The sequence below is a fragment of the Monodelphis domestica genome, chromosome 6 (genome assembly GCF_027887165.1).
Source record: "Monodelphis domestica isolate mMonDom1 chromosome 6, mMonDom1.pri, whole genome shotgun sequence".
NCBI classification, from domain to species: Eukaryota; Metazoa; Chordata; class Mammalia; order Didelphimorphia; family Didelphidae; genus Monodelphis; species Monodelphis domestica.
Window position 1 is genome coordinate 103,997,282 of NC_077232.1, and position 27,887 is coordinate 104,025,168.

The 27,887-nt window shown below is 34.1% G+C and overlaps 1 protein-coding gene across 4 annotated transcripts in view; it reads left to right on the forward strand.

Annotated features, from left to right (window-relative positions):
* The window catches only part of SLIT2 (slit guidance ligand 2), a 392,002-nt gene that overhangs the window by 292,418 nt on the left and 71,697 nt on the right, over positions 1 to 27,887 (forward strand). For all 4 annotated transcript variants that reach the window (XM_007496674.3, XM_001368444.5, XM_056802468.1 and 1 more), the window contains 5 exons: positions 5,651 to 5,719; positions 8,265 to 8,336; positions 8,570 to 8,641; positions 8,957 to 9,028; positions 13,694 to 13,857. In XM_007496674.3, the coding sequence (XP_007496736.1) occupies positions 5,651 to 5,719; positions 8,265 to 8,336; positions 8,570 to 8,641; positions 8,957 to 9,028; positions 13,694 to 13,857 (449 nt within the window). The remainder of the gene's footprint in view (positions 1 to 5,650; positions 5,720 to 8,264; positions 8,337 to 8,569; positions 8,642 to 8,956; positions 9,029 to 13,693; positions 13,858 to 27,887) is intronic.

Consider the following 27,887-nt stretch of genomic DNA (forward strand, 5'->3'; position numbering starts at 1 on the left):
AACAATACTAGCTAGGGGAGTGTTTTTCAGTCATTTTTCATTCATATCCAGCTCTTCCTGACCCCATTTGAGATTTTTTTTAGCAAACATACTGGAATGATTTGCTATTTCTTTCTCTAGTAGATTAAGGAAGACTGAGTTTAAGTGACTTGCCCAGGGTCACATGGCTAGTAAGTAGCTGAGGCCAGATCTAAATTCAGGAAGAGAAGTTTTCCTGACTCCAGGCTCAGCACTCTATCCATTTTGGCACTTGGCCACCGACTTAGGTAACTTTTAACAAATTATTCCACTTTTCTAGGCTTCAGTTTCATCCTCTGTAAAATGAGAGGGTCAAAGTAAAGAACTTACAAGAACTCACAGTTAGATGATATATGATCTTTAAATATGAATGGGAGAAATAGAGAAGGATTCTGATAAAAAGAAGCAAATTCGAGATCATAGGATTCATTGAGTAGAAGACTAATGACCAGAATATGGTTTGTTTTCTGTGGAATGACTGCATTTTGCTCATCTGCATTATAGAAGGTGTTTCCTCACTGAGATTTCCTTTTACCAATGAAATCAAAAGTTTCATATCCACTGCCACCCAAATATTTGTGCGAGGGATAAATGACTGTGAATCAGAGCAAAGGCAGAAAAAGAAGTGCTTTTGTCTGTTGAGTAAATTAGGGGAATGTGGTACAGATAGTTTTCCTACATGGGAAGAAAATATCCAATAAAGTCTCTCATGCCATTCTTATTGAAAAGATGAAGAGATCTGATACTACAGTTAGGTAAATTCAGAATTGTTGAATGAATGAACCAAAGAACAGTCATTAATCAGTTGATGTCAGTTGGAAGGGCTCCAGTGGGTTGCCCCAGAGATCTGTGGTTGACTCTGTGCTGTTTAAAACTTTTATCAGGGATTTAGATGAAAGCACAAGTGACAGGCCTATCACATTTGCAGGTGATTCAAAGCTAAGAGCAGTAGCTCACACTCTGAATGACAGAGTCAGAATTCAAAAAGATCCTGACAATCCAGGACATCAAGTCAAAAATCAAATCAAATGAAATTTAGTCTGCATTATTGTAGTATTACATTTAATTCACAAAATCGGCTTTGCAAGAACAAGACAGAAGAGGCATGACTAGAAAATAGCTTATCTGAAAAAGATCTGGGAGATTTAGTGGACTACAAGTTTGATCTGGGATCATAATGGTAAGCAAGAAAGCTAATGGAGTCAGTTTTTATTAAGGAGATATGGGGACACATAAACCTGAAAAATAATGGATAAATCTCTGTGCCCTACCCTATTCAAGAATACATGTATTGTGTCCTGTTCTAGAATCTTTTTTAAAGAGGTTATAAAGCAGGTCTCCTCCTTTGTCTTAACCTTTGTTTTCTTATCTGTAAAGGGGAGAAATTTAAGGAAAATAGTACACAAAATTAATTTAAAAATACGAAGAAGAAAACTAAATTGAATGCTACGTAATTATAATAATCAAGCTTGGAAATGAGCTGCAAATCATTCTAACTTCTTCTCTCCTCTTTCTTTGAAGTGGTGGAGGACTATATATGTAGAATATTACATGTGGGGTTATATGCATTCAGTATGTCATAAGTTTTGCTGAACTGTTTTGTTTTGTTTTTGTTTTGTTGTTTAATCTTTGTTAAAAGAAAAGGCTTAAACACTGATGTGTACGAGAAAATAAGTGACTGTTATAGAAATAAAAGCAAAAGGCACACAAACTAACTGCAAAGTAAGGTAAAAGCGTCACCTTGGTGTAATTGCTAAAGAGCCAGCTTTGGAATCAGAACAGTGTGAGAAGTTCTACCTCTGACACTTAATAGCTTCATGACTCTATTTCTCGTATAAGTCTCTAAGGCTATCAGTTTTAGTGAGTTGCAAATCTACATTGGTAGAGGAAGTTTTCTCAGAAAGAGTTCTGGGCAAAAATCACAAAGCCAAGCAAAACAAAACAAACCAAAAAAAAAAAATGAAGGAGCTAGACAAAGATGATTCCCAAGGTTTCTTCTGGCTTTCGAGGTTTACATCTTGGTCTACAAGAATAGCCTTTTGACTTGTATCTCCTTTCTTTCATTCTTAACATCATATTTGTCATTTAAAATATAGTTTTATTGTTATTCAATCATTTTTTCACTCATATCCAACTCTTTATGACTCCATTTGGAGTTTTCTTAGCAAAGATATCGGGTTGGTTTGCTATTTCCTTCTCTAGCTCATTTTACAGGTGAGGAAATTGAGGCAAACAGCATTAAGTAGATTGCTTAGGATCACACAGCTAAATCTGAACTTAGGAAGATGAGCCTTCCTGATTCCATGGTTGGTACTCTATCCACAACACTACCTATTCTTTCTGATGCCAAGTCCAGTATTCCATCCACCATGCCACCTAGCTCTCCTTAAGATATAATAGAGTGATCCAAAAGAGAATAACATGATTATTGGCTTCCATTTTGTTTTATATAAAATTCTGCAAATTTGCATTTGACCTTTCCTTTAAAATATCCTAGGAACATACATTTGAAGAGGAAAAGGACCTTTTAGGCCATCTAGTCCAAGAACCTCGTTTTAGAGATTAAGAAATAGAGGCCCAAGGAACTTCAGTTATTTGCCCCAAGACCTAGAGGCAGTAATCCTTAAAAATGGGATCTGAATCCAGGACTTCTAACACCAGAGACAGCGCATTGCAGTGAATTTCACCCAAGCATGAAAAAGCATGTTATTTCTATTTCTTTTTCTATTTTTTTTTAAACTCTTACCTTCTGTCTTGTAGTCAATACTGTGTATTGGCTCCAAGGCAGAAGAGTGGTAAGGGCTAGGCAATGGGGGTCAAGTGACTTGCCCAAGGTCACACAGCTGGGAAATGTCTGAGGCCAGATTTGAACCTAGGACCTCCCATCTCTAGGCCTGGCTCTTAATCCATTGAGCTACTCAGCTGCCCCATTATTTCCATTTCTTTAAAGTTTTCATTACTTCTTTTTTTTTTACTAATTACATCAATGAATAATTGACTAAATAATTAGCTTTATAATTCCTTCTAATCCTTCCAACAAATCGTTTGATAGCTACAATGCATATGCATTTTGTCTTAAATATAATTTCCTGAACTTTAGCACTTAAGTGACAAACGGTATGTTTATAAGCAATGGCCTATTATAATCAGGGCTTCAGTGGGACCCTCATTACACCTTCCATCTCTACCAGATGACTCCTGTCCTTTTACTTAATTTCTTTCACAACTCACACATCAGTTTTAATATTATTAACTTGATTATTCATTCAATAAATATGTGAAATAGATTTAAATCTATTCACCATGCATTTCTTTTGATTGTCATATACATTAATAATATTTCTATACAAAAAACAATAATGCTTTCCATTAGAATATTTTGCTTATATAATGGAAATATGAACTCATATATATTGAAGTGAAATTTGAGAGTCAGGTAACTTATTCCTATAGCGGAATGAAATCTCACTAGCAAGATACTTTATGTTGATGGCATATAAACATCTACTAGGCATAAGTAATATGGAATTGTTATGTAATTTCTCACAAACATTAGTAGGCATTTCTGGTCAAGTATAAGCAAATTCTTTCTCTTATTTTAATCACTGTCTATAATTTCCCTGTAACATTATTTTAACATCTAGATATCAATATGCCATGTTTATTTATTTATTTTACTTTCCAGTGAGGCTTCTTTCTCATTAGAATCAAAATACCATCTCTCTCTCAAGTACATGTGATCATGTCTCCCTCTAGTGGCTTCTACCCACAGAGAGGTGAGGAAAAGAACAGAAGGAAAGATGGGGAAAAGATCAAAGAAATATTGGGGAGAGGACAGAGTATTTGAGGACTAAGGAGGAATAATGGTTGAGGTTCCATTTGTATACAAATATCTATTATGGGTTTAAACATCTTTATCTTGTTTTTATAACAGTTTTCATTTTTAAGTTCTGGGATCAAGTTTTTATCTTGAGAATCTTCACAGTTACTCCTCCATATATATATATATATTTTTTTTTAAAATACCAGCCTCAGCCTTCACTCTGCAGCTTTTCCACAGTTGTGAAATAGAATTGTGACATGTCCAGTATGCCAAAACTGTTTGTAGACACATTCAGAGCCAGATGGCTTGTATCGTTCAAAGATATCTGCATCATTCCACATCCGTATTCTAAGAAAGAACAGATTGTGGGAAAAGATATGGTCTTTGGACTAAAATGTAGAAATGAAATTTCTTTTGCATGAATTGTGTCTTTTATTTATTTTTCAACTTTAAAGGATAGGATAAAGACTAGACTAATTATTTCATTGATAGAGGAATTTTCTGTATGAAAGTTAGACTAAAATTCCATCAATATTCCCTTTTATTTTGTTTGACTTCAATAAGGCATGGCACATACAAAGATACTTGTTTATGAGGTTATTTTTCCTATATGTAGAATTTCTTTGTATATTTGATGAGTTTTAGATTGCATTGTTGAATGCGCAGCTATGGTGATTTGCTATCACCTATTAAAATTTCTAATACTGAAGCAAGTATTTATAATACCATAAATTCTGAACAAATGGAACCTTATTATATTGAAGTAAAACTAAGTTTATTAGAACTGTGGAAGAAATGAAAGAGAAAGAAAAATGTATGGAATCATAGTCCTAACTTTGGTATTTATTCTCTATAATGCCATTGAATAAGCTACCCTAATTCTCTAATTTTATTTCCTCATCTTTAAGATGAGGGATGAAAGGAATCTTAAATGCCTTCTGTTAACATCTAGCCATCTCTAAATGGGATATTCTTTTATTTAAATCACAGTGTATCAATTGCTCAAATTTTTACTACATCTACATGTGAGAATAGTATAGTGAATCTTGTTTTCATTATTAATGAAATTGCTGTTTTCATTAACATTATCATTAATATTAATAATGAATTAATAAAAAATAATAAAACTATTAATAGTTACCAGGGCAGCTAAGTGGTACAGTGGGTAGAGAACTAATCCTGCAACCGGGAAGATTCATCTTCATGAGTTCAAATCTGACTCCAGATACTTACTAGCTATATGATCCTGGACACTTAACCTTTGCCTCAGTTTCCTCATCCATAAAATGAGTAGGAGAAGGAAATGGCAAATCTCTCTAGTATCTTTGCCAATAAAACCCCAAACAGAGGCACAAGGAATCAGGCAGAACTGAAAAATGATACAACAATAATAGTTAGTGTGTCCTTGGAATCAAACTATGTGACCACAGGCAGGAAGAATGATGAGCAAAACATTTGGTAGACTAACTTCACTGGGACTATCATACAGCCATGTGAGTATATAGGTGCTTGACTCTATGAAGTTAACCATGGGGAAATGAATCAACTAATCTGTCCACAGATGGATAAATTTGACCTAAGTTTAACACACACACACACACACACACACACACACACACACACACAATCAACCTGATTAACAGATGCACTCTTTTCTTCAACCTTAAGTAATGGATCCCCACTGAAGCATATTTTGTCATGAAGTTAGACTGTGTAATACCTGGCTTCAATTAAGAATGAAATATCATTAAGCTAATATATTTTGACACTGCTGTTATTTTAATGTGAATAATGTATTTTTTTTTTTAGGTATTTGGATGGGAACCAGTTTACCCTAGTTCCCAAGGAACTTTCTAACTACAAACATTTAACACTTATGTGAGTACTTTTTCTCCCAGTATTTTTCTTCTGTAGATTTTTTGTTCTGTTTAATGAAATGGGAGTTGGGGTGGGGGGTAGGAAAACAGAGGCACTGGGTCGGGGTGGGGGTGCAGAAGAGCGACAGGGAGGAAATTGTTGAAAATGTCGTGAACCTTTCAGATAATATAATTCCTTCACAGACAGATGCCTCCAGCTTCTCTCATTTAAGTTCTGGATCATAAGCCACATCTTGAAACTTGTAATATATATCAGAATATGATAGAGTCCTAGAGCAGGTTTTCTCCTTCAATTCTTGAAGAAACACAAACACAATGATGTCTTGTCTGGCTAACATAGAATCAAATAAATAATAATGAAATACAAAACTTCCATTGATATAGAATACAATCTTTTTGTGATCTCTCATTTAAAAAAAGGACAGAAACACTATTTATCCTTGATCTCACATCAAATATCATAGAAGACCATTAATAATAATAAAAAATGATTATCAAGAAAAGTACTAGAAAGAGGACTGGCTTTGGAGCCAGAGGACAAGGATAAAAATCATGACTCTCTATGTGACTCTAAGCAGGTATTTAAAGTTTCTTCATTTGTAAAATGAGGGGTATAACAAATTTGGCCTCAGAGACCCTTTTCACCTTTAAATCTATGATACAATAATAAAATATTTTCAGTTGCCAAGAATTTTACATGGATTTTCTCCTATAATCCTCATAGCAATTTTATGAGCATTATTACCATTGCATATATTATTTTAAATATTTTACAGATGATGAAATTGAGATTCATAGAAGCTAATTGAAATGTCCAAAATCATACCACTAATAAAAATCTCTTAACAATGCTAATTATGTCTGCTAACTAAATTAATGATTTGGTTTATTATATTTTAATTTTACATTAATTTTTGTCATATAAGTTAAAGGATCTTTCTATTAGAATTACTTCTTTAAAATCTAGTCTTCAAATAACTGTGTCACAATTATGTCATGGATGACAAAAATAACTCTATTCATTCTATTATGGTAATGTCCTACTGGCATAGTCTCTCTGGTTTAATATTAAGCCTAAAATTTTTACCCTGTTTGATATTTGAATCTTCTGTTATTTGTACTCTAAGATGAAATATTCCAATATAAAAACTTAGATAATTATATATATACAATATTTAAAAAGCAAATATATTTTTTCAATTTTGATTGCCAAAACTTTAGAGTAGTAAGCATGATAAATGTTAAGGCACCAAATTGGTAACATTTTTTTCATTTTAAATTACTTCTATGGAATTCTATAAGGATTTGAGAGATTTATGTTGGGTCAGTGTGTTTATAGGAAAGTGCATGCCAAGTGGCTAGGTAACAGGAAATGTGTGTCATACCTAATTAAAAATTAACTCCTCTGGATGAGGTTGGTGAAATTTGTGCTGAAATCATTTCCAAGGCTTTATCAATTGGCAGACATTTTAAATTAACTTAAGGGCATCTGCATTAAAGAAGAATTGGACTTTTCAAACTTGGCCCTAAAAGGCAAAACTGAGACCTGTGAAAATTATTTTTATTCAGGAAAACCTTCCTAACAATTAGAGCTCTCTAAAAGGGGAATGGACTACTATGAGAGGGAAAGTAGACTGCTCCGTTCCAGTTCTTCAAGTATAAACTGGTCTTCAAGTTTAAGCTAGATGATTTCTTGTAATGGGTGTCATATAAGGGGTGCTGTTTGGCTATGGATTGAATTAGATCATATCCAATGATTCTGTTATTGAAAATAGCATTTTGAAGAAATAAGAACAGACCTGTTTGAATGGGGTAAAATGTAATTACAATAGCATAAAAAAATCATAGATCTTGAAAGGTATGTAGTTTGTAGGGATATAGAGAAAATAATAGGAATTGATTAAATGGAATCCATCTGTCCTTTCAAATATGCTATAAAATCTAGGTAAAAGCCATAAGTCTGGCATCTAATCTCATTGTGATCATGAACAAATCAATTCACCTTTTTGAGACTTTATTTCTTCATCTTTAAAAAAAAATTCTACTAGATCAGTTCAAAGCCTATGAAGTGTATGTGCCATGTACTTATTTGTTTTTAGAAGAATAATATCAAGGCTAACAAATATAAAGTACAAGATCTAAAACAATAGCCACAAACATTAGAACCTAGGATTGTTGTTGGGGATTTTTGTTTTTTTTATTTTTAGGGTACTAATCTCCCTGAGATGCAAGTTTCATTGTGGGGAATATATAAAAATATATCAATATGTATAGCAAAATCCTTTTTTTGGACATGATTTTAAACTAGATACAATTTGCCTTACAATTATATTTTAAGGTGACAAAGTAATCAGTTCAAATCACCTCTTTACTATATTGAAGGTACTTTCACTTATCAAATTGTTGCATTTTTTGTTGCTATTTTCAGGTAGTCTAACTAGTTCAACTATTACTACTAACAAAAACAATATTCCCTTCAAGTTATTTCTAGGATTTTCAGTTTTTTGCCTTGTTCCAAATGACTAAGTTTCTGTATTTTTTTGTAGAGATCTAAGTAACAACCGAATCAGCACACTTTCTAACCAGAGTTTCAGCAACATGACACAGCTACTGACCTTGTAAGTTAAAACTGGTAACACTATGTTAAAAATGTACAAGTCATTCTGAATAAAAGTGATACATATAGACAGGTAATAGAAGGAAAATTTCAAAATATTATTTCATTTGGAAGCCTGGAAGATACCTATTTTTTCTAATTACTTTGGATTCAGAAACTGCACTTGGTTATTTTCTGTTTCTCTTATTTTTTATTACCACATACAAAAAAACAAAATATCATATGTATTTTCAGAATTCTTAGTTACAATCGTCTCCGATGTATACCTGCCCGGACCTTTGATGGGTTGAAGTCTCTTCGTTTACTGTAAGAATCTTTAATTTAATAAAATGTCAGCTTATGCAAACAGCCCATTATACTAATGATGTCCCTAGTAATCTGTTTTATTAATTCCTTTTCTGAGTGGTTGGGTGGTAGAAAGACTGAATTGTAAATGCCCTTCTGGAAGGAACTGGGGGGAAATGAATGTCTTAGAGTGCCATAGTTACTATTTTAGTCAACTATAGATTCCTCTTAGTGGATTATGTATCATACACAAGAGCACATGATTTTTAATGATGTCTTGAATTACTTAATTCAAAGAAATGTAAAAGATCTTATTTTGCTATTTCTTATCTTTAGGTCTTTACATGGAAATGACATTTCTGTTGTACCTGAAGGAGCTTTCAATGATCTGTCCTCCTTATCACATCTGTGAGTACTTCTTCCTTAAAGCACATTAAAGTCTGTTGAAGTACATTAAAATCTCTCTTTCATTTGTTTAAAAAAAAAAAAACATATCTGCCCAAAATTTCAGCACATTGCATCTTCACTTCTAATTTAAAGTACTCAAATGACTTGAAAAGTTGTGTCTGGACATTTTAGCATAAAATACATTTTTCAGACACCCCACAAGTAATCACAAGCTTTATTAATTAATTATATAACAGAAATTGATCAAGACTGGGCAGATTTTTAAATACTATAAATTAAAATGCCAAAAAAAATCAGGTATATAGATGATCTCATATTAAGTTAGATAGAATGTGTTTTTTCTCTTTCATAGACCAAAGAATATGTTCCAAATATGAAGAAAAAATTTATTTAACGTACTCATATTCTGAACTACCATGTTTCTTTACAATATAGCATAAATCCTCTGAATACTAAAATCAACTTGCCTGTTCTCAAAGTTTTCAAATGGGAGGTGGAAAATTCAATAGGGCTCCATGGACTACAGGACTCCTTAGAGAAGAGGTACATAGGTCTCCCAGATTATCTGAGAGCCAGAATTCTGGATGGTTTTTCCCAAATTAGTAACTGCTATAAAATTAACCACAAAACAATAAATTCTTACACTGAGGTGCAAAAATTACTTTTAAGTACAGGGAGGAATAGAAATGGCTTCATAGCAATTTGTTTGAAAAGAACTCATTGTTTTAGTTGATTTCAGGTTCAATAAAAATCTGTAGTTTGATATGACAATCAAAAAAGCTAACATGATTTTAGGATGCTTTGAGAGCCACAGTAGCAAAGGATTGTGGCCCCATGTACTTCTGTTCGGACATTGATTGATTTCCTACTGTATGAGATATTGAAGATAAACAGACAAAAGTGAAATAATTCCTGCTTCATGTATATAGAATAATGGAATAATGGATTAAGAGGCAGCTAGGTGGCTCAGTAGATAGAGAGCCAGGCCTGGAGATGGGAGGTCCTGTATTCAAATTTAACCTCAGACACTTCCTAGATGTGTGACACTGAACAAGTCACTTAACCCCCATTGCCTAGCTTGTATCTCTCTTCTGCCTGAGCATCAATACTTGGTGTTGATTCTAAGATGAAGGTAAGGGTTTGAAAAAAAAATAAAATGAAAGAATAAGGATGGAGCACTAGTAACTGTGGGGATCAGGAAAGGTCTTGTATAAAAGGGAGAATTTTTCATATTCTTTGCAAGAAATCAAAGATTTTGTCACTCCGAAGTGAGTTAGGAATGTATTCCAGATATAATGGAGTACTTGTGCAAAGAAATAGAGGAAATAGATAGAATTCCATGGACAGTAAACACTTAGCAGTTTCCCTGGAATGGAGAGTACTTGGAAGACAATGATATTAGACTGGAAAGTTACATGGGATCCATCTTGTGGAGTACTTTTAAATGGAAGGCTGAGGATTTTGTATTTTATTTTTGAAAAGATGATAAGCCCCTAAAAATTTTAAATTCAGGGGTGATGGTCAGAAACTTATTGTTTTTGTTTTTAGCATTATCAATTTGGAAACTACATGAAAGACAAACAGGCAAAAAAGAGACTTCTTTCATCATTCTCCATCATAAGAGTTGTGATCAGTTCTGGGTTCCACTTTTGGAAAGGTCATTGATAAACCAGAGAGTATCCAGAAGAGGTCAGCAATTCTAATAAAAGAGATTCAAATTGGGCCATATCAAAACTGTTTTAGAGAATTATATGTTTAGTCTGAGGAAGAAAGGATATAAGGGGAAACAGGATATAGTCTTAAGTTTATAAAGGTCTGTCAGATTTGTTTGGCTTTGTCCCAAAAGATAGTGGCAGGAATATATAGAAAAATTGCAAAAAGAAAAAACTTTACCTTGATGTAAGGAAAAAACGCTTAATTGTTAGAGCACTCCAAAAGAATAATGAGACTGCCTTAGGAAGTAGTAAATTTCTCTGCACTATAGGTCTTCAAGCAAAGACTGGCTAGACTACCTCTAAGGTATGTTGTAGAGGGAATTTTTATTCAGGTATGAATTAAACTAAATGACTTCTATTTCCCCTTTTAAGATTCTATAATTCAGTGACAAATGTGTCCCAATTTTGGACACCATTTGGAGAGCTCAACAAATCAGTTATATTACCTAAAATACTTTAATTCTTACAGTTGAAACTGGATTATAGGGGGCAGTTGGGTAGCTCAGTGGATTGAGAGCCAGCCCTAGAGATGGGAGGTCCTAGGTTCAAATATGACCTCAGACACTTCCCAGCTGTGTGACCCTGGGCAAGTCACCCCATTGCCTAGCCCTTACCACTCTTCTGCCTTGGAGCCAATACACAGTATTGGCTCCAAGACAGAAGGTAAGGGTTTAAAAAAAAAAAGAAACTGGATTATGCAATATTGTGGTAGTCTCAAAACTTTGGACATTTTTTAAAAGATAGCTGTAAGAATGATAAGCTTATCAGAAGGTAAAACAATTATGCATATTTCTTTGAGTTAGTTGAAAGTCTTATGTAATTTTTCTAGATGTCACCCAAATTGAAAGAATAAAAAAAAAAGCTAAATGAATAGTAAATCATTCTTTTCCATATCATGAGAAGTAAACATTTTTAGAGTTCTTATTTTCTTGGTTTTCCTGTTAGGTCATTGGCCTGGACTTTAAAGATGGGCAAATCTAGGATTTAGTATTTTCTTAAGATATTTTACACCTAATTATAACCTGGCTTTTTGAGAAAGAGTTATTTAATAGAGTTAGAAGGGATTATAGAAACTCTAATCTGGTTCCTCTAATTCTACAGAAGTAAATTGTGTTCCTGAAGAGTTAAATTATTTAGCCCTAATCATACAGATAACCAGTGACTGATTCTGTTATGACTAATATTAACTTTAATAATCAATCCTGCCTTTCACTATGCCTGGTTGCCTCTCTTGTTTTTAGTGGTGTCCAGATTAGCTGAAAAGGTCCCATGTATCTATTGGTTACTAAATCTTTATATGTCGTATGTCTGGAATACAAGTATTTACTACTTGCAAGAAGCAATGTGGTATTGTAGATAGAGAATCACCTTGGAGCCAGGGAAGTCTGAATTCAAGTCCTGTCTTGACACACACTGGCTATGAGACCCTGGAAAAGTCACTTTATCTAAAGGTGCTGTATACAAGTCTCTTAAGAATCTGTAAGTTGCGATAAAGAAATCAAAACTATTAACAAGCACATGAAGAAGTGTTCTACATCTCTTATAATCAGAGAGATGCAAATCAAAACAACTCTGAGGTATCACCTCACACCTAGCAGATTGGCTAACATAACAGCAAAGGAAAGTAATGAATGCTGGAGGGGATGTGGCAAAGTAGGGACATTAATTCATTGCTGGTGGAGTTGTGAACTGATCCAACCATTCTGGAGGGCAATTTGGAACTATGCCCAAAGGGCGACAAAAGAATATCTACCCTTTGACCCAGCCATAGCACTGCTGGGTCTGTACCCCAAAGAGATAATGGACACAAAGACTTGTACAAAAATATTCATAGCTGCGCTCTTTGTGGTGGCCCAAAACTGGAAAACGAGGGGATGCCCATCAATTGGGGAATGGCTGAACAAACTGTGGTATATGTTGGTGATGGAATACTATTGTGCTCAAAGGAATAATAAAGTGGAGAAGTTCCATGGAGACTGGAACAACCTCCAGGAAGTGATGCAGAGCGAGAGGAGCAGAACCAGGAGAACATTGTACACAGAGACTAATACACTGTGGTATAATCGAACGTAATGGACTTCTCCATTAGGGGCGGTGTAATGTCCCTGAACAACTTTCAGGGATCCAGGAGAAAAAAAAACACCATTCATAAGCAAAGGATAAACTATGGGAGTGGAAACACCGAGAAAAAGCAACTGCCTGAATACAGAGGTTGAGGGGACATGACAGAGGATAGACTTTAAATGAACACTCTAATGCAAATACTATCAACAAAGCAATGGGTTCAAATCAAGAAAACATCTAATGCCCAGTGGACTTACGCGTCGGCTATGGGGGGTGGGGGGGAGGAAAAGAAAATGATCTATGTCTTTAACGAATAATGCTTGGAAATGATCAAATAAAATATATTTAAAAAAAAAAAAAAAGAATCTGTAAGTTGCAGAGAAGGTACCAGTTTACAGTGATACAAAGTACCCTTTATTTGGGAGTTCCTTCTACTGAAGAAATCACAAGTCCATTTTTTATCCCTATAATTACTGTATGTTAATATCTCACTTTTCTTCTAAATTAGAAGGCTAGACATGGAATTGCAATCTAGAAGTAGATACCATCTTCTGAGTTAATAGTGGACAAGTTAGTTCACCTCTTGGAAGTTAATATCTCAATAATTTCTGTCTTTTACTTACAGAATTTAATTGGCTTCACCATCTAGGAAATAGTAGTGTTGCTTATACTCCCATATCTTTTAAACAAAGAACTTTGTAAATATTAGTTTTATAGAAATATAATTATTGCCTTCATAGAAATATAAGTGATTATTGAGTGTTGAGTGTCTAAAACTATGTAGTGTCCTAAAACTACCAAGTATCACTTTGATTGACTTATCATAAAGAAAGAAACAAGACCAACCTACTTTTGTCTTGTTCTTGTTGTTTTTCTGCTTTCTCAGAGCCATTGGTGCCAACCCTCTCTACTGTGACTGTAACATGCAGTGGTTATCGGATTGGGTCAAATCAGAATATAAAGAACCTGGAATTGCTCGATGTGCTGGTCCTGGGGAAATGGCAGACAAACTACTGCTCACAACACCATCCAAAAAATTTACTTGCCAAGGTACATTTTTATTGATTGTGGAATATATGGAAAATTTGTAAAATTATACAAGATAGGGGGCAGCTGGGTAGCTTAGTGGATTGAGAGCCAGGCCTAGAGATGGGAGGTCCTAGGTTCAAATCTGGCCTCAGCCACTTCCCAGCTGTGTGACCCTGGGCAAGTCACTTGACCCCCATTGCCTAGCCCTTACCACTCTTCTGCCTTGGAGCCAATACATAGTATTGACTCCAAGACGGAAGGTAAGGGTTTTAAAAAAAATATATACAAGATACCACTAACTATTCTTTATAAAATTTGCGCATCCTGGCAGGCTGATACCTTGTGGCTCATAATTTCTTCTGTGCTTACTGGGAGCAAACCTGGCTTTTTCAATAACCATAGCAACTGCCTGCTAGGATCTTATTTTGTAAGAAAGAACTAAGTTATTCCAGTACTGTTCATTTTAATTAGAGAAAAAAATCCCATTGGACTTTTGGCAACCACTAAGTGTCTTTTAATATAGAGGAGGAATAAAAAGAAAAAAGAAAAAGCATTTTGTTAAAATTACATTAAATGGTATGTTCTTGAACACAAATAAATAAATGAATGAATGAATAAATAAATAAATAAATAAATGAAATTGAGGAGGTCGGAAAGGGGACCTCTAAAACTTTTTTTGGTTTCTTTTTAACGTAAAGCATCCCTTCTCCCATAAAAAAAAATATTTCTTCATTTGTGTGACCTTTAACAAAGTCTTACTCTTCTACTTTTGCCCTTTCACCACATATGCCCTGTTTCTAGAGATTCCAGGGCCCTGTCATTTTCTGATACCAGGTAAGGTGATAAATGGATACCCTTTTGTGTTGAAATTGAACCTTCTGACTTCCCTAATGTAATACAGACTTTCTAAGAATGTGTCAATCATCCATTTTAAGCCTCTTTCTCTCCCTTTGGTGTATGTTTTTGTGTATCCTAAGTATTCTTCAATACGTAATTTTTTTATGTTACAGGAGAACCATTAATTGATTTTTTTTGCACAAATTGCTTTTATCAGGGGGGACAGGGACAGCTAGAAGGTTTAGTAGATTGAGAGCAAAGCCTAGAGATAGGAGGTCCTAGGTTCAAATCTGGCCTCAGATACTTCCTAACTGTGTGACCCTGGGTAAGTCACTTTGCTTAGGTTTTACTGTTCTTCTACCTCAGAATGAATACACAATATTGATTCTAAAATGGAAGGTAAGGGTTTTTACCCCAAAAAAAAAGTTTTTTAAAACTTCTGATGTATGACAACTCTAAGAGACTAGAAAAAGGTCAGTCAGTAAATATGGATGAAATATCCTGTTATCTACAATCACTGTGTTAACCACTATAGGGGATAGAACAAGAAGTAAAACACAACCCTACCATTCAAGAATTAGCTTATAAATAATAGGTGGGCAGAATAGGAAGAACATAGGACATGAATTCTAGAGACCTGAGTTGGAAGGCAGCTCTGCTGCTAATTGGCTATTTGACATTTGTCACATGGACTCATCTCTCTGAATTTTTGTTTTCTTAACTATAAAGTGATGGGATTTTGTTACATGGTCTTAATAGCCCAAAAATTCTATGAATCTTAAAAAAAACAATCAGATTTAGTACTGGAAAGAGACCTTGGAGATCATCTGGCTGAACTTCTTCGTTTTACTGTTAATGAAACAGATGCTTAGAGACTGCCTCAAGGTCACATAAGTAGTGAATAGGAGAGCTAGAATTTGAAATTGGCTTCCCTGATGCCAAATATTGTGCGCTTTACACTACTCTGTGGTTAGAGAAACAAGATATAAATGTCTAAAAAAGGTAAATAATAATAAAAAATTGAAAATGAGTTCAAGGTAGTGGTACAAAACTAATTATTAAATTATCACTTAACATTAATGCTGAATTAAAAATAGCTATTGCTGCATGCTTTCAATGAATAAATAAACCATTAAAATATATTTTAAATTTAGTATATACTAAGTGTTATGCTAAACATGATACAAAGACAAAGATAATACAGTTTTGCCCTCAAGGAGCTCACACTCTGATTTTAAAAAATGACCCTATAGAGGGTGTCCCAAAAGTCTTAGTGTGATATCAAGTTTTAATAGTTTTTAGACACCCTCTATATGGAAATATAGAATATATACAAAATGAATACAAGGTATTTGAAAGAGAAGATCAGAAAAGGCTTCTTGTAACAAGGTTACCAGTGCTTGGCACAGTGCCTGCATACAGTAGGTGTTTAATAAATGTTTACTGATTGGTTTGACATCTAAGTTTTGAAGGAAAGCAGGGATTCTAAGAAGAGGACAATGAGGACAAAAGTAAGGACATAGGAGGCAGTGTTCAGTGTGAGGAATAACAATTAGGTCAATACCTCAGTTCTAGTAAGTGCATGGAAAGAAATGATGTGTGAAAAACTTGGAAAAGCAAAGACTATCCAAGTTACAAAAGCTCTAAATTGCAGATGGTGTTTAGATTTGATTGGAGGAAAAATAGAGTGATACTATGATTATTGAGTGGGGGAGATGACATGGCCATACCTGCACTTTTGGAAAATCCTTTGTCGCCTGTGTGGAAGATGGATTGGATTGGAAAGAAATTTGAGACAGAGAAACTAAATAGAATATTATTGCAATAACTCAGGCAAAAGGAAATGAGCTTAAAATAGAGTGGTAGCTGTAAGAGGAGAAGAAACATACTAAAAAATTGTTGTAGACATAGGAAGTGGTTTAGCAAGTGATTGTCTATATAGATTGAATGAAAATAAAAAGTTGAATTTCATTTTAAGTTTTTGAACCTGGGAGACTAGAAGTTTGATGACGCTCTTGCTGGAAAAAAGGAAGTTCTAAAGGGGAGTATTGGTCAGGTGGAGAAATAATGAGTTATCTTTTGAGTGTGCTGTGTTTGAACTCTCAATAGGACATGCAGTTTGAAATGGCCAGTAGCACTTGGTGTCATGAGATGCAATCTCAGGTGATAGACCAGAAACAGATAATACTTTAGACTCAAATAGTTAGGAAAGGCTTTACAAAGGAGATAATGTTTAAACTGAGTGTTGTAGCATACAACAGAAATGGGAGAAAGGCAATTCCAGTGGTGAAAGATTGTGAGAAAAGACACTGAGATAGAAAAACACCAAAAAAAAAAATCTGAGAGACAAGTGAGTAAATAATCAGGTCTTGAGTGGAGAGCTTCTGTGGGAGATTAGAGATGAGGAAAGTATATTGGACCAGATTGTATAAGACCTTAAATACCTGACAAATAGTGCCCATTTTTAAAAAAGAAAGAGGGATGACCGAAAACAGAGCATTTTAAATGTCATTCGAGTTAACTTCTAAATTGAGAAATCACTGATTTTCATTTGATGATACCAAATGGCAATAGCAATTAATCAACAAAGATATGGAGCAGATCAATTTAAAGCCTTCTTTCAATAAAGTGTGAAGCAATGTAGGTATTAAAGATGAAAGAAATATAATCTATTTGGATTAGGCTTTTGATTCTATGCAGATTTCTAATCCCTTAGTGCCTTCTTTAGAGTTTTAGAATGTTACAGCTGCAAGAAACCTTAAAGATGATCTGAGAATCTGAGCATCCAAAGTTGAAAAGGACCTCAGAGGCTACCTCATCCAACCTCCTCATTTTGCAGATGAGGAAATGTCTCCAATTAATAACTTCCTCTGTATCTGAGACAAAGGAGATTATTGTGCCTGTAGGAACTGCTTTATAGGTCATTTTCTTCGTATTTTGTAAAAACTTGCAAGTAAATACAATGAAATCTCATAATCCATACTCTATTGACCTAAAGTTTTAGATTACTCCAAGAGGAATAGAATCCAAGTGAATTTTTGTAGTACCTGTAGGTAAAAGGTTTTTTTAAATTAATAATCAAAATAATATTGCTAAAACTATTTAAGCTACTTAAAAAGAAACTTTAGCACCTTCAAATATTTTGAAGAATCATATGCTTGTAAACTATAAACAAATTGTTCTTATCTATTAGCTGAGTCACTCTTTCTTTTGCCTTTCCCCCAATGCTTTTTAGTTAATTTTCAGTCTTTTTCTTCATGTTTGGCTTAAAGTTTTAAGGTCTTATTGTGATTTGATGGTTTCAGTTTGTTTGACTCTGTGATCATATTTGGGTATTTGTTGGCAAAGGTACTAGAGTGGTTTGCCATTTCTTCCTCCAGCTCATTTGACAGATAAGGAACCAGGGCAAAAGTAATTTGCCCAGGGTCACAACAGCTGGTAAGTGTCTGAGGCCAAATTTGAACTCAGAAAGATGAGGCTTCCTGACATCAGGTCCAGCACTCTTTCCACTGCACCACCCAACTGCCCTAGATTTCTCCTGGCAGAATAGGCAGATGAGAATGATGTGTTCCAGTGATCATGAAGGTGGCTAAAGCAGGTGTTGGAACACATCATTCTCACAGCTTGGTCAGACACTAAAGAGACTAAGATAATCCAAAGCATCCCAGGCCATAGCCAAAATTCCTGACTTTTCTCTTGCCACTGGACTTGGATGACTCTGGAAGAGAGAGTGAGTCTGACAACTTGGTACAACTCCACCTTGCTTATATCTAATTCACACAAAAGTCACGAAATCACCTGTTATTTTCTATTTTATTCCATCATCATGATGTTATTGGACTTTTTCAAAAATGAAGGATGAGCCACAACAGCAGCTGTAAAAGTACCAGATTCATGCTATAGTCAAGAAGAACTGAATCTTATTACAACCTCAGCTGCTTACTGACCATAGAAAGTCACTGAAATTTATCCAACTTCAGTTTCATCTTTTAAAATAGAGCTGATAATAATAATAGATATTTCGCAGGGTTGGTGTAAAGATGCAGTGAGTTAATTTATGAAAGGTACTTTGTAAATCTTAAAATGCTGTTAAAAAAAAGTTACCCAATATTATTCAAATGCATAAGAGCAGCGAATAGAGTGCTCAGCCTTCAATCAGGAAGACCTCAGTTCAAATTTGGCCTCAGATATGTGATAGATGACCTTGAAGTCATTTGATTTCCTTTGCCTTGGTTTCTTTAGCTGTCAAATGAATGTAATAATATTACCTCCTTCCCAGCGTTGTTGTGAGATAATACTTATAATGTACTTACCCTAATGACTGGTACATAGGGGTGCTATGTAAATGCTAATCATTTTTATTATTGTTGTTGTTGTTATAATGATGTTGATGATGGTGTAGGGAAAGAATTTTGTTCTCATCCTGATTTATTGTGATTTATTTCAAGTTAAATGACACCACTAGAGGGGTCCCAGAAAGTATTACTAGTTATTGTAAGGTCTTGGGCAAAAAAAATAAACAAACAAAAACCTAGAAGATTTGGGGGGCTCTATTTTTGTTTCCACTGTTGCTGGCATTTTAAAGTAGGATCTTCAGCATAGACAGGCAGTGAACCAATGAACTTACTGGTTTAGAGCATGGTATATAAGAATTGGATTTGTATTTCTTGACTCCAGCTGAAGATCAAAGAATGAAAATCATTGCCATGGTGGAGTTTTCACGAAGAGAGCTTATAAAAGAATATTTTCCCAGAAATTTTGAATCTCATAACCAGGGCTTTAAATTTAAAATAGAAGAGAAGGGAGAAACTGCCCACAAATATCTTCTAAGCAGGAGTATTCCATTCAAATATGAATTCCTTGAGGGACTGTTTTGCTCCCCAGCATTTAGGACCTGACAAAAAGTAAGCAATTATGCTTACACATGACTGTTGACTAATAAAACAAGAAACCCTGAAATAATAGCTTTTAGCAATACTGGAGGAAGAAAATTATTAGTCAGGCCCGGTAATTCAAAGGAGAAACTAAAGGATAGTATAAAAAACTATGACCATAGATACCCATTTTAAAATGAACAAAATTTAAGTCAGAAACAAGAGTTCTTAACACAAGGAAATAAATTAAACCTCCTGGATATCTTTGAGACTTTTTTGAGTTGAGATTCATAACTATGAAATATAGTTTTTGAAGAATGTACCTTACTAAAATGAAACAATAGAAAAATAAAGCAGTAGGGTAGTATTGTATATTTAGATTTTTATTTATGCAGAGAAATGCAGGAAAGCATAGTTGGGAGAAAGGTGATGAGCACTTGGATAAAATGCAATGGATCAAGAAACAGAAGTTACATGGTAGTAGGAGTAAGCTACAAGTTATGTAATCAAGGGAGGGAAGAGAGAAGTTTGGGAAACTGATTACAAATTTGGCATGCATATGCAATATAGTAGTGATGAGTACTTTCCATTATTTGGACTAATCCTGGAACTCTTTTTTATGTGAAAAGCTGAACAGTTGATGTATTTTTGATCTGCATGAATATTAATTTCATTCTTTAAAAGTAATGAGAGAAACCGTTATTCTGGACCCAACAGTGACTAATAAGAAGGAATTGGTTACTAAATTAATAATGATGGACTTGGAAAGAAATAACCATTACATTTTAAGTTTTAAAGTTCTAAGAGAGAAGAGCTAAACATAGTCTAATGTGCCTCCTAGATATTGGGAGAAGATAATTTTTTTTTAAAAAATCAGTGAAAGAATTAGGGTTCCATGGCTTAACATTATATAGTTAAAGTAAGAGCTAAAGGCCCTCTCTACCAGCTGGGCAGATTGGGAAAGGGACAGTATCCAGGATCAAGCTGATAATAGTCACACTGAATTTCACCCCCATCCATGGCATTCAATTCTAGATGTCACATTTTAGGAAGAAGCTTAACAAACTGGAGTCCAACTTGAAAGCTACCAGGAAAATTAACTGAATGGAAACTGACCTATAAAGATCATTTTAAATATACTTTAATTTATTTCATTAGGTATTTACCTATTCATTTACCTATTCATTACTATATTCATTTTTCCAAATTTTTGAGTTCCAAATTTTCTCCCTTGCCCTTCTTGAAAAGGCAAACAATATGATATCACTTGTAGGTGTGAGATCTTGCAAAACACATTTTCATATTAGCCATGTTGAAAAATAAAATAAAGTGAAAAACAGATGCTTCACTCTCCAGTCAGTTTTTCTCTCTCTGGAGGTGGATACCACCCTTTGGAATTTTCTTGGACCATTGTCTTGGTCAGAGTAGCTAAATCTTTCACAATTGATCATTGTTATAATATTCCTATTGCTATGTACAATGGTGTCCTGATTCTTCTCACTTCACTTTGCATCAATTCATCTAAGTCCACATTTTTCTATCACAATATTACAATTTGTTCAGCTCATCCCCTCCTGATGGCCATCTCCTCATTTCCAATTCTTTGCCACCACAAAAAAGAAGCTATAAATATTTTTGTGAAAATAGGTCTTTTTTAGTTTTCATTGCTCTCTGGGATACAGACCTACTAGTGGTATATACTTTTTTATTAACCTTTGGGCATAGTTCAAATTGTTATTCAAAATCTTGGACTAATTTACAACTCCACTAGTAATGCTTTAGTGTTCCAATTTTTCTGCATCCCCTCCAACATGTGATGTTTTCCTTTTCTGTCATGTCAGCATATCTGATTGGCGACATGGTAACTCAGGATTGTTTTAATTTGTATTTCTCTAATCAATAGTGATTTAGAGAATTTTTTTCATGTGATTATTGATATTTTTGATTTCTTCTTTTGAAAACAGCCTGTTTCTATCCTTTGGGTATTTCATAGAAGAATCATTTCAAATAACTGAAAATGATTAGCCTGGAAAATAGAAGACTTAGAAGAGAATTGGGGAAGATATGATCATTATCTTCAACAGTTTGAAAAGTTGTTAGGTGGGACACTTTTTGTCCTTGACCCAAACAGCAAAACTTAGAGCAATGAATAGAAGTTGCAGAAGAATCATCTTTGGCTAGATTTCAAAAAGAAAAACTTCCCAATAATTAGAGTTCATCAAAAGTGAAATAGCTTTCCTGAATTAGTGGTGGGTTTCATCAGTGGAGATCCTCCATCAGATGTTAGATAATCTTGTTCACTATGTCAAATAGAATACTGGTGCTCAGGGAGAGGCTGCTCTAGATGTTCTCTGCTATTCCTTCCACCACTGAGATTTTTGTAATTTTGTAACTTCAACAGACAAGTTCGAATTTCTGTTGTTCGTGTGTATTTCCAGTTAAAAGGTATATTTGTTTGAAGACAAACTGCTATGTTTAAATCTAATTTTATACTTCTGTTCAGATAGAAAAAGTCTACCAAAGACTATTATTTCTTTGATCAAGTGATACTTTTTCATATCTTTGAAGATGACTATTTTGTTTCTGTTTTTAGTGAAATTTTTTTAAGTTTAGAGTAGATGAAGTAAATTCAATTTTATACAATGTATTTAATTGTTAGAAAGTTTAAAGTGATTTCCTATGCAGTTAGAAGTGAATATGGAGGATCATGGTTAAGCTTTGCAACAACTCCTCCCTCACTTCCCAAAATACCAAAAAAAAAAAGGTTCATGTAATCAGGCAACCTACAAAAATCATAGGTTACTGCCCTTGAGAGATTCTTATAAGTAAATTAATATGAAAAATAGAACATGCACCATTATTATACACAGTCACCTCCTTGACATTATATGCAAGCATATAATGAATAACAAAACTCAAAAGCAGAATATGAAATACCAAAATTAATATCTTCCAGACTTCTGTGAAGTCTTGAGGTTATGTGCAGGGAATATAGATAATGGAAGTGAAATCTGAAGAAGAAAGGCTTGCAATCTGGTGGAGGGAGGGTGACCAAAAGCCAAGGTCATGGACCAACATAAAAGACTCTTCGCCAAGCCTTGATGACTTTAGAGACAATAACACTCTAAATAACTTGATGGATCATGAAAAGGTGTTAGCTTACAGCATAATAATGGATTCATAGAATGTTAGGGCAAGAAGGGATCTTAGAGTACATAGATAGAGCTCAACTACCTTATTTTAGAAATGAGGGAAAAGGCCCAGAAATATTCATTGTCTTGCCCAAGGTAATTTATGACAGTTCTAGCACTAGAGCCCAGGTTTCTAACAACCAGCTCAGCACTCTTTTTGTAACAGCATATGGTCTTTCTCCTATTGACTTATCTATTTGACTTTTGTCATAGCATTAAAGAGTCAGCCTTTAGCCATAAATGATTAATGGTTAATCATTGTTTGTGATTTAGTCATGAAAAGCCTCTGATGCCTGAAATTTGTGTTAAAAATTCTAAATCACTTGGCATTAAATTTCTGACACTATAGTTTTGACCGACACTGACAGTACCTTTAATTCTCAAATCTTTTACAGGTGAGCACAATATTTGAGTTTTTCTCTTATTTAAAAATTCAAATGTGGTTAAATCTGGTGGCCCAAATTAAGAATAACTAAAAACTAAGAGACTCTTTAACCTCCCAAGATATTTAGTCCATTTTAGAAACAATAAGCTGACAAGTATTTGATTACTTAGCCAAAACTTCTAATATCTGAAGTTTATTATCCTTGTTATATGGATGTAATTTTGAGATAATCAGAATTTATGCTATGAGAGTTGTGTTTAGAAAATATGACTATTGAAATTATTTAGGCATATCTATTATTAGTAGCCAAGAAAGTTTGACAAACTTTTCATTTGAAAAAAATTATATATTTATATACACACATATATTAATGTGAGCAAAATCACACGCAAAAATCTACAACAGATATTTTAATATTGAAAAAGCACAGTCTTCTAAAAATTTCTAGTATTTCCATTCTGACTTTATTTAATGGAAAACTTACTGTGTTTTGATTGAAACTTAATTGTTATGTCAAAGTTCTTAATGGGCTTTCATCAAAAGTGGTTTTGCAAACATGTGGAGCTTAAAATCATTGCTTTCAAATGGAAATCTCCTTTTAATTAATTATTTCTCAACATTAAATGCTTCTGAAGTATTTCCTGAGTTGTCTTTGATACTGCTTTGACTTCTATACAAGGGCAGTGATAAAATATTTTATTATTTGATTCATGTTTCTGAGGGATGCTTGAGTGAGGACAGACTCCAGGTTACAGTTAGAAAATTTTGGCTGGAGCTTTTGGTAATAAATCAAAATAAGATCCTATTCTCTGTGGATGGCAATATTGGTATCAGGTGCATAGCTAGTCATTTGAGTCAAATAAGCAAGCCAGAATATAAGCTATAATGGTTTTTAAGGCCTGACAGGACTTCCATTAAAGATGAAAAGAAATGGCAAAGACAAATTGTTCATCAAAACTTTGTGCCCTTTGAATTATTAAGCCAAACTCATCCCAGCCTGTGTACAATGTGAGAACTTATAATGTCAGGCTGTCTTAATGATACTAAATCAGAACAGTTGGTATAGATTGGATGCTTTTATTTCAAGAGCAATGACAACAATCTATGTCCTCAAGTGGAATTTTCCTTTCTCTTCTGCGTATGCTACCATATAGATATATGCTGGTACATGGCACACTGCTATTCTGTTGGAAATCCATTCCACTCTGATAAGGAGGAAGAAAGGTAAATTGCATGAAGATATATCAGTAAAAGGAATCTGAAACCTTTCCATATAAGCAGGGGTGAGGAAGATAAGTTAAATAGCAACATTTTTCCAGTATTGGCTATAAATAGTTATTTCTTGTAGCCAGCACATTCAAATCACTCCTGGTAGAACATAAAATCATAAAGATCATGCACTGTGGACATGCTTAACAAAAGATTCATTGTGCCCAGTTCTATTCACTGTTGGCCTAATCAGAGACTATTTTGCTGCCATTTGTGTGTTTTTTGTGCCAGCAGATCAAAATAATTTTATTACTTGATGGGATAAGAAGAGAAAGCTGATTGTTTCAAAAATTCCTGAAAAAATAACATAAATACCCTAACATTCCTAGAATCTGCTGATTCCCTTCCTTCAGAATGTTTCTCCATTATACATTTCTCATGGCTTTATTCTATTGTTCTGGTCTAAATCTGGACTCTTCTCTTTCTTATTGTAGCTAACTGATTCTAAAGCAACTCCACATTTTCATTTCTAGCATTGCCTTCATAAACATAACCTACTTTTGAAGTATGTTACAGCATTGCACTGAGTATATACACATATATATATGTATTTGACTCAGTTGCAGCTTTAACTCTCAATGAATTATAAATATTTAATGTAGATTATTGAAAAAGAACTCATATTACTATAAGGATTGTGTCAAAATTATTGGTATTAATCTCAGCCACAATATGATTCATAAAACTCATTGGTTTCTCTTGTTATATGATAAGGAGTAGGAATAATAAATAGTAATACAGACAACCAAAATTCTTCTTTCTTCTTTACTGGTCATTTTATCATGCAGTTTGAATTAAAAAGTGATAGTATGTGTTACCTATATTGAAGTTATATTTATTGAAATTCATTATGCACAAGACAATATTCTAGGTGTTGGAGTTACTAAGAAACATGCAACAGAGGTCTGATCTTAAGGAACCATTAAATATTGTTAAATATCTAATGGAAGTCTAGAGAAGAAAGACAAGTACATAAATAACTGGGCAAAAATAACTACAAGAAACACAACGATGAAAAAATACAAAGAGCTCCAGGCAAAATGATACAAGAAATTTGAAGAAGTCATTTTCACCAGTGTTCTCCAGGAAGACTTTAGGAAGGAAGTGCCATATGAGAAGGAAAATGGAAATTTGATAGCCAGAAATCAGGAAGAGGGGGCCCATCCTAGTTTTGTGTTGGGGAAGCATATGAACATAGATATAATGATGGAAAAAGGAAGGGTAAGAATGGGAAACAGAGAGTAGCCCACTATGATGGAAAAATAAATTATAGAAAAAGGAGTAATAATAGATAAAGCAGGATAAACACTCATGTATCTCTCTTCCACTATCTCTAGTCCTACCAGTAATTTCTAATGAGTTAAAATAAAAATAAGGATGTGAGTATGTGTATCTGGGTGTGTCTGAGTGAAATGTTAACCCACTCCCTGGTACACATGTAGTTGGTTCCTTTGTCTTAGAAGTGTCTAGAAGTATAAAACTAAATTCCCTCCTACAACTTGTTAGATTGTGCCTTGCAAAAAGTATCACAAAAGAGTTTTCTGGTATTTGTGAGAGCAAAGGGACCACTAAACATATATTACTTTTATGGAGAAAAAATGATTTAGGTTTTCAATTATAACTGAAATTCTATCTATAAAGCCAGTGTTCCCATGAACATAAACTTCTTAGAAGAGCAAATAAAAACAGCTTGCAATTAATAATGATGGTGAGAATGACTACCTGCCTAAAGAATTCTAAACAGAAATAAGAGCAATAATGTAGAAAGACAATATAGAGTTAAATCATATAAACTTCCTAAGTATTTCTCATTATATGATGAGCAATGGAACCTTCCTTATCACTTGTCTCTCCTCTTTCTACCTCTCTTTCTGATTCCCCCTTTTTATCTTCCTAACCACTGATAATTCCTGTTATTCAGTCTGAGGATAGCAGATTGTTTGAATTCAAGAGAGTTGAGATTGAGTGGTTGTCCTCACTATGACAGGCACTAATATGGTAAGCCAGGCTGCCTAAGCAGGGGCAAACCAATCAAAGTCAGAAAAATTGATCTAGTTAAAACTTCAGTACTAATCAGCACTGAATTTACCATATAAATGCCAATTGTACTTCTAGCCCTCTCGAAATAAAGAAATCTGATCTCAAAAATAACCAAAAAATTATCAAGTAATCTTTCTTTGCCATTTTTCTAGGTCTAAGTGTTGGGCAATACAATGGTAATTGACATATATCCCTTGCCATCTTCAAACTTACAGTCTAACAGAGAAAGATACAACATATACATAATTGTGCAATGCTACCCAATAATTATGTGAAAAAGACCAAAATGAAAATACAAGAATAATATAGTGAGTTCTATACGACAATGTGTAGTGAGAGGATGGAAGGACCATCCCTTAAGCTATCAGTTATTTAAAATCATGGTGGATCTCAATGAGAAAGCAACATTTCAATTAGATATTGAACTGAACATTGAACTGGGATTTCAAAAGATACATGGGAAGATAGAGGTATATAAAATACTTAGTTTATAGATGAGATTATTTGTTGTTGTCTAGTCGATTAGTCCAACTCAATTCTATTTAGGGTTGGGGTTTTTTTGGCAAAGATACTGGAGTAGTTTGCCATTTCCTTTTCCATCTTATTTTACAGATGAGGAAATGGAGGCAGAAAGGGTTAAGTGACTTCTTCAGGGTCATACAGTTAGTGTAAGAATTAAAATTTTTACTCAGGTCTTCTTGACTCCAAGGTTGGCACTCTATCCACTATACCACCTATTTGCCCAGATAGGGATATATAGATAGGGTCTAGAACTAGAAATAGGAAAGAACTTAAGCAAAAAAAAAAATCCTAGATCTTTTAAAAGGGATATCAAATAGTCCAATTTGAATGGGGTTTAACGAACATAGAGGGTAACACTATGAGATAAGAATAGAAACACAGATTTATGTCAAGTTCAAAAGGATGTCAAATATCAATACTATTACACTAAAATACATGACTAATATATCTTTCCCTGTTATTATGCCACTCATTTAGCTATAATTCTCAAACTGAATTCTGGTGGCTTCTTAGTCATTCAGTACTTTCAGTCATGTCTTACTTTTTGTGACCTCATTTGGAGTTAGTCAATTTCCTTCTCCAGCCCTTTTTACAGATGAGGAAACTGAGGCAAAAAGGTCCAGACATAGCTAATAAGTGTCTCAGGCCAGATTTGAACTCAGAAAGACAAATATTACTGACTCTAGGCCTAGTGCACTATTTATTATGCCACCTAGCTACTCACTTCTTAGAAGGAACAATAGTAGTAGAATTGGTGGTCCATTATTCTGTGACAATCAGTACAATTTCATACAAAAGTAGACTTTTTTTAAGCTATAATGTATGCTGCCAGGGAGAAGAGGCTATAAGACACCTCTACACTTAGCTAGTACTTTTTGTTGTTGAAAGTCCTACTCCAAAGCCCAAAGTGCCCTTGCAGGGGACCCTGGAAGG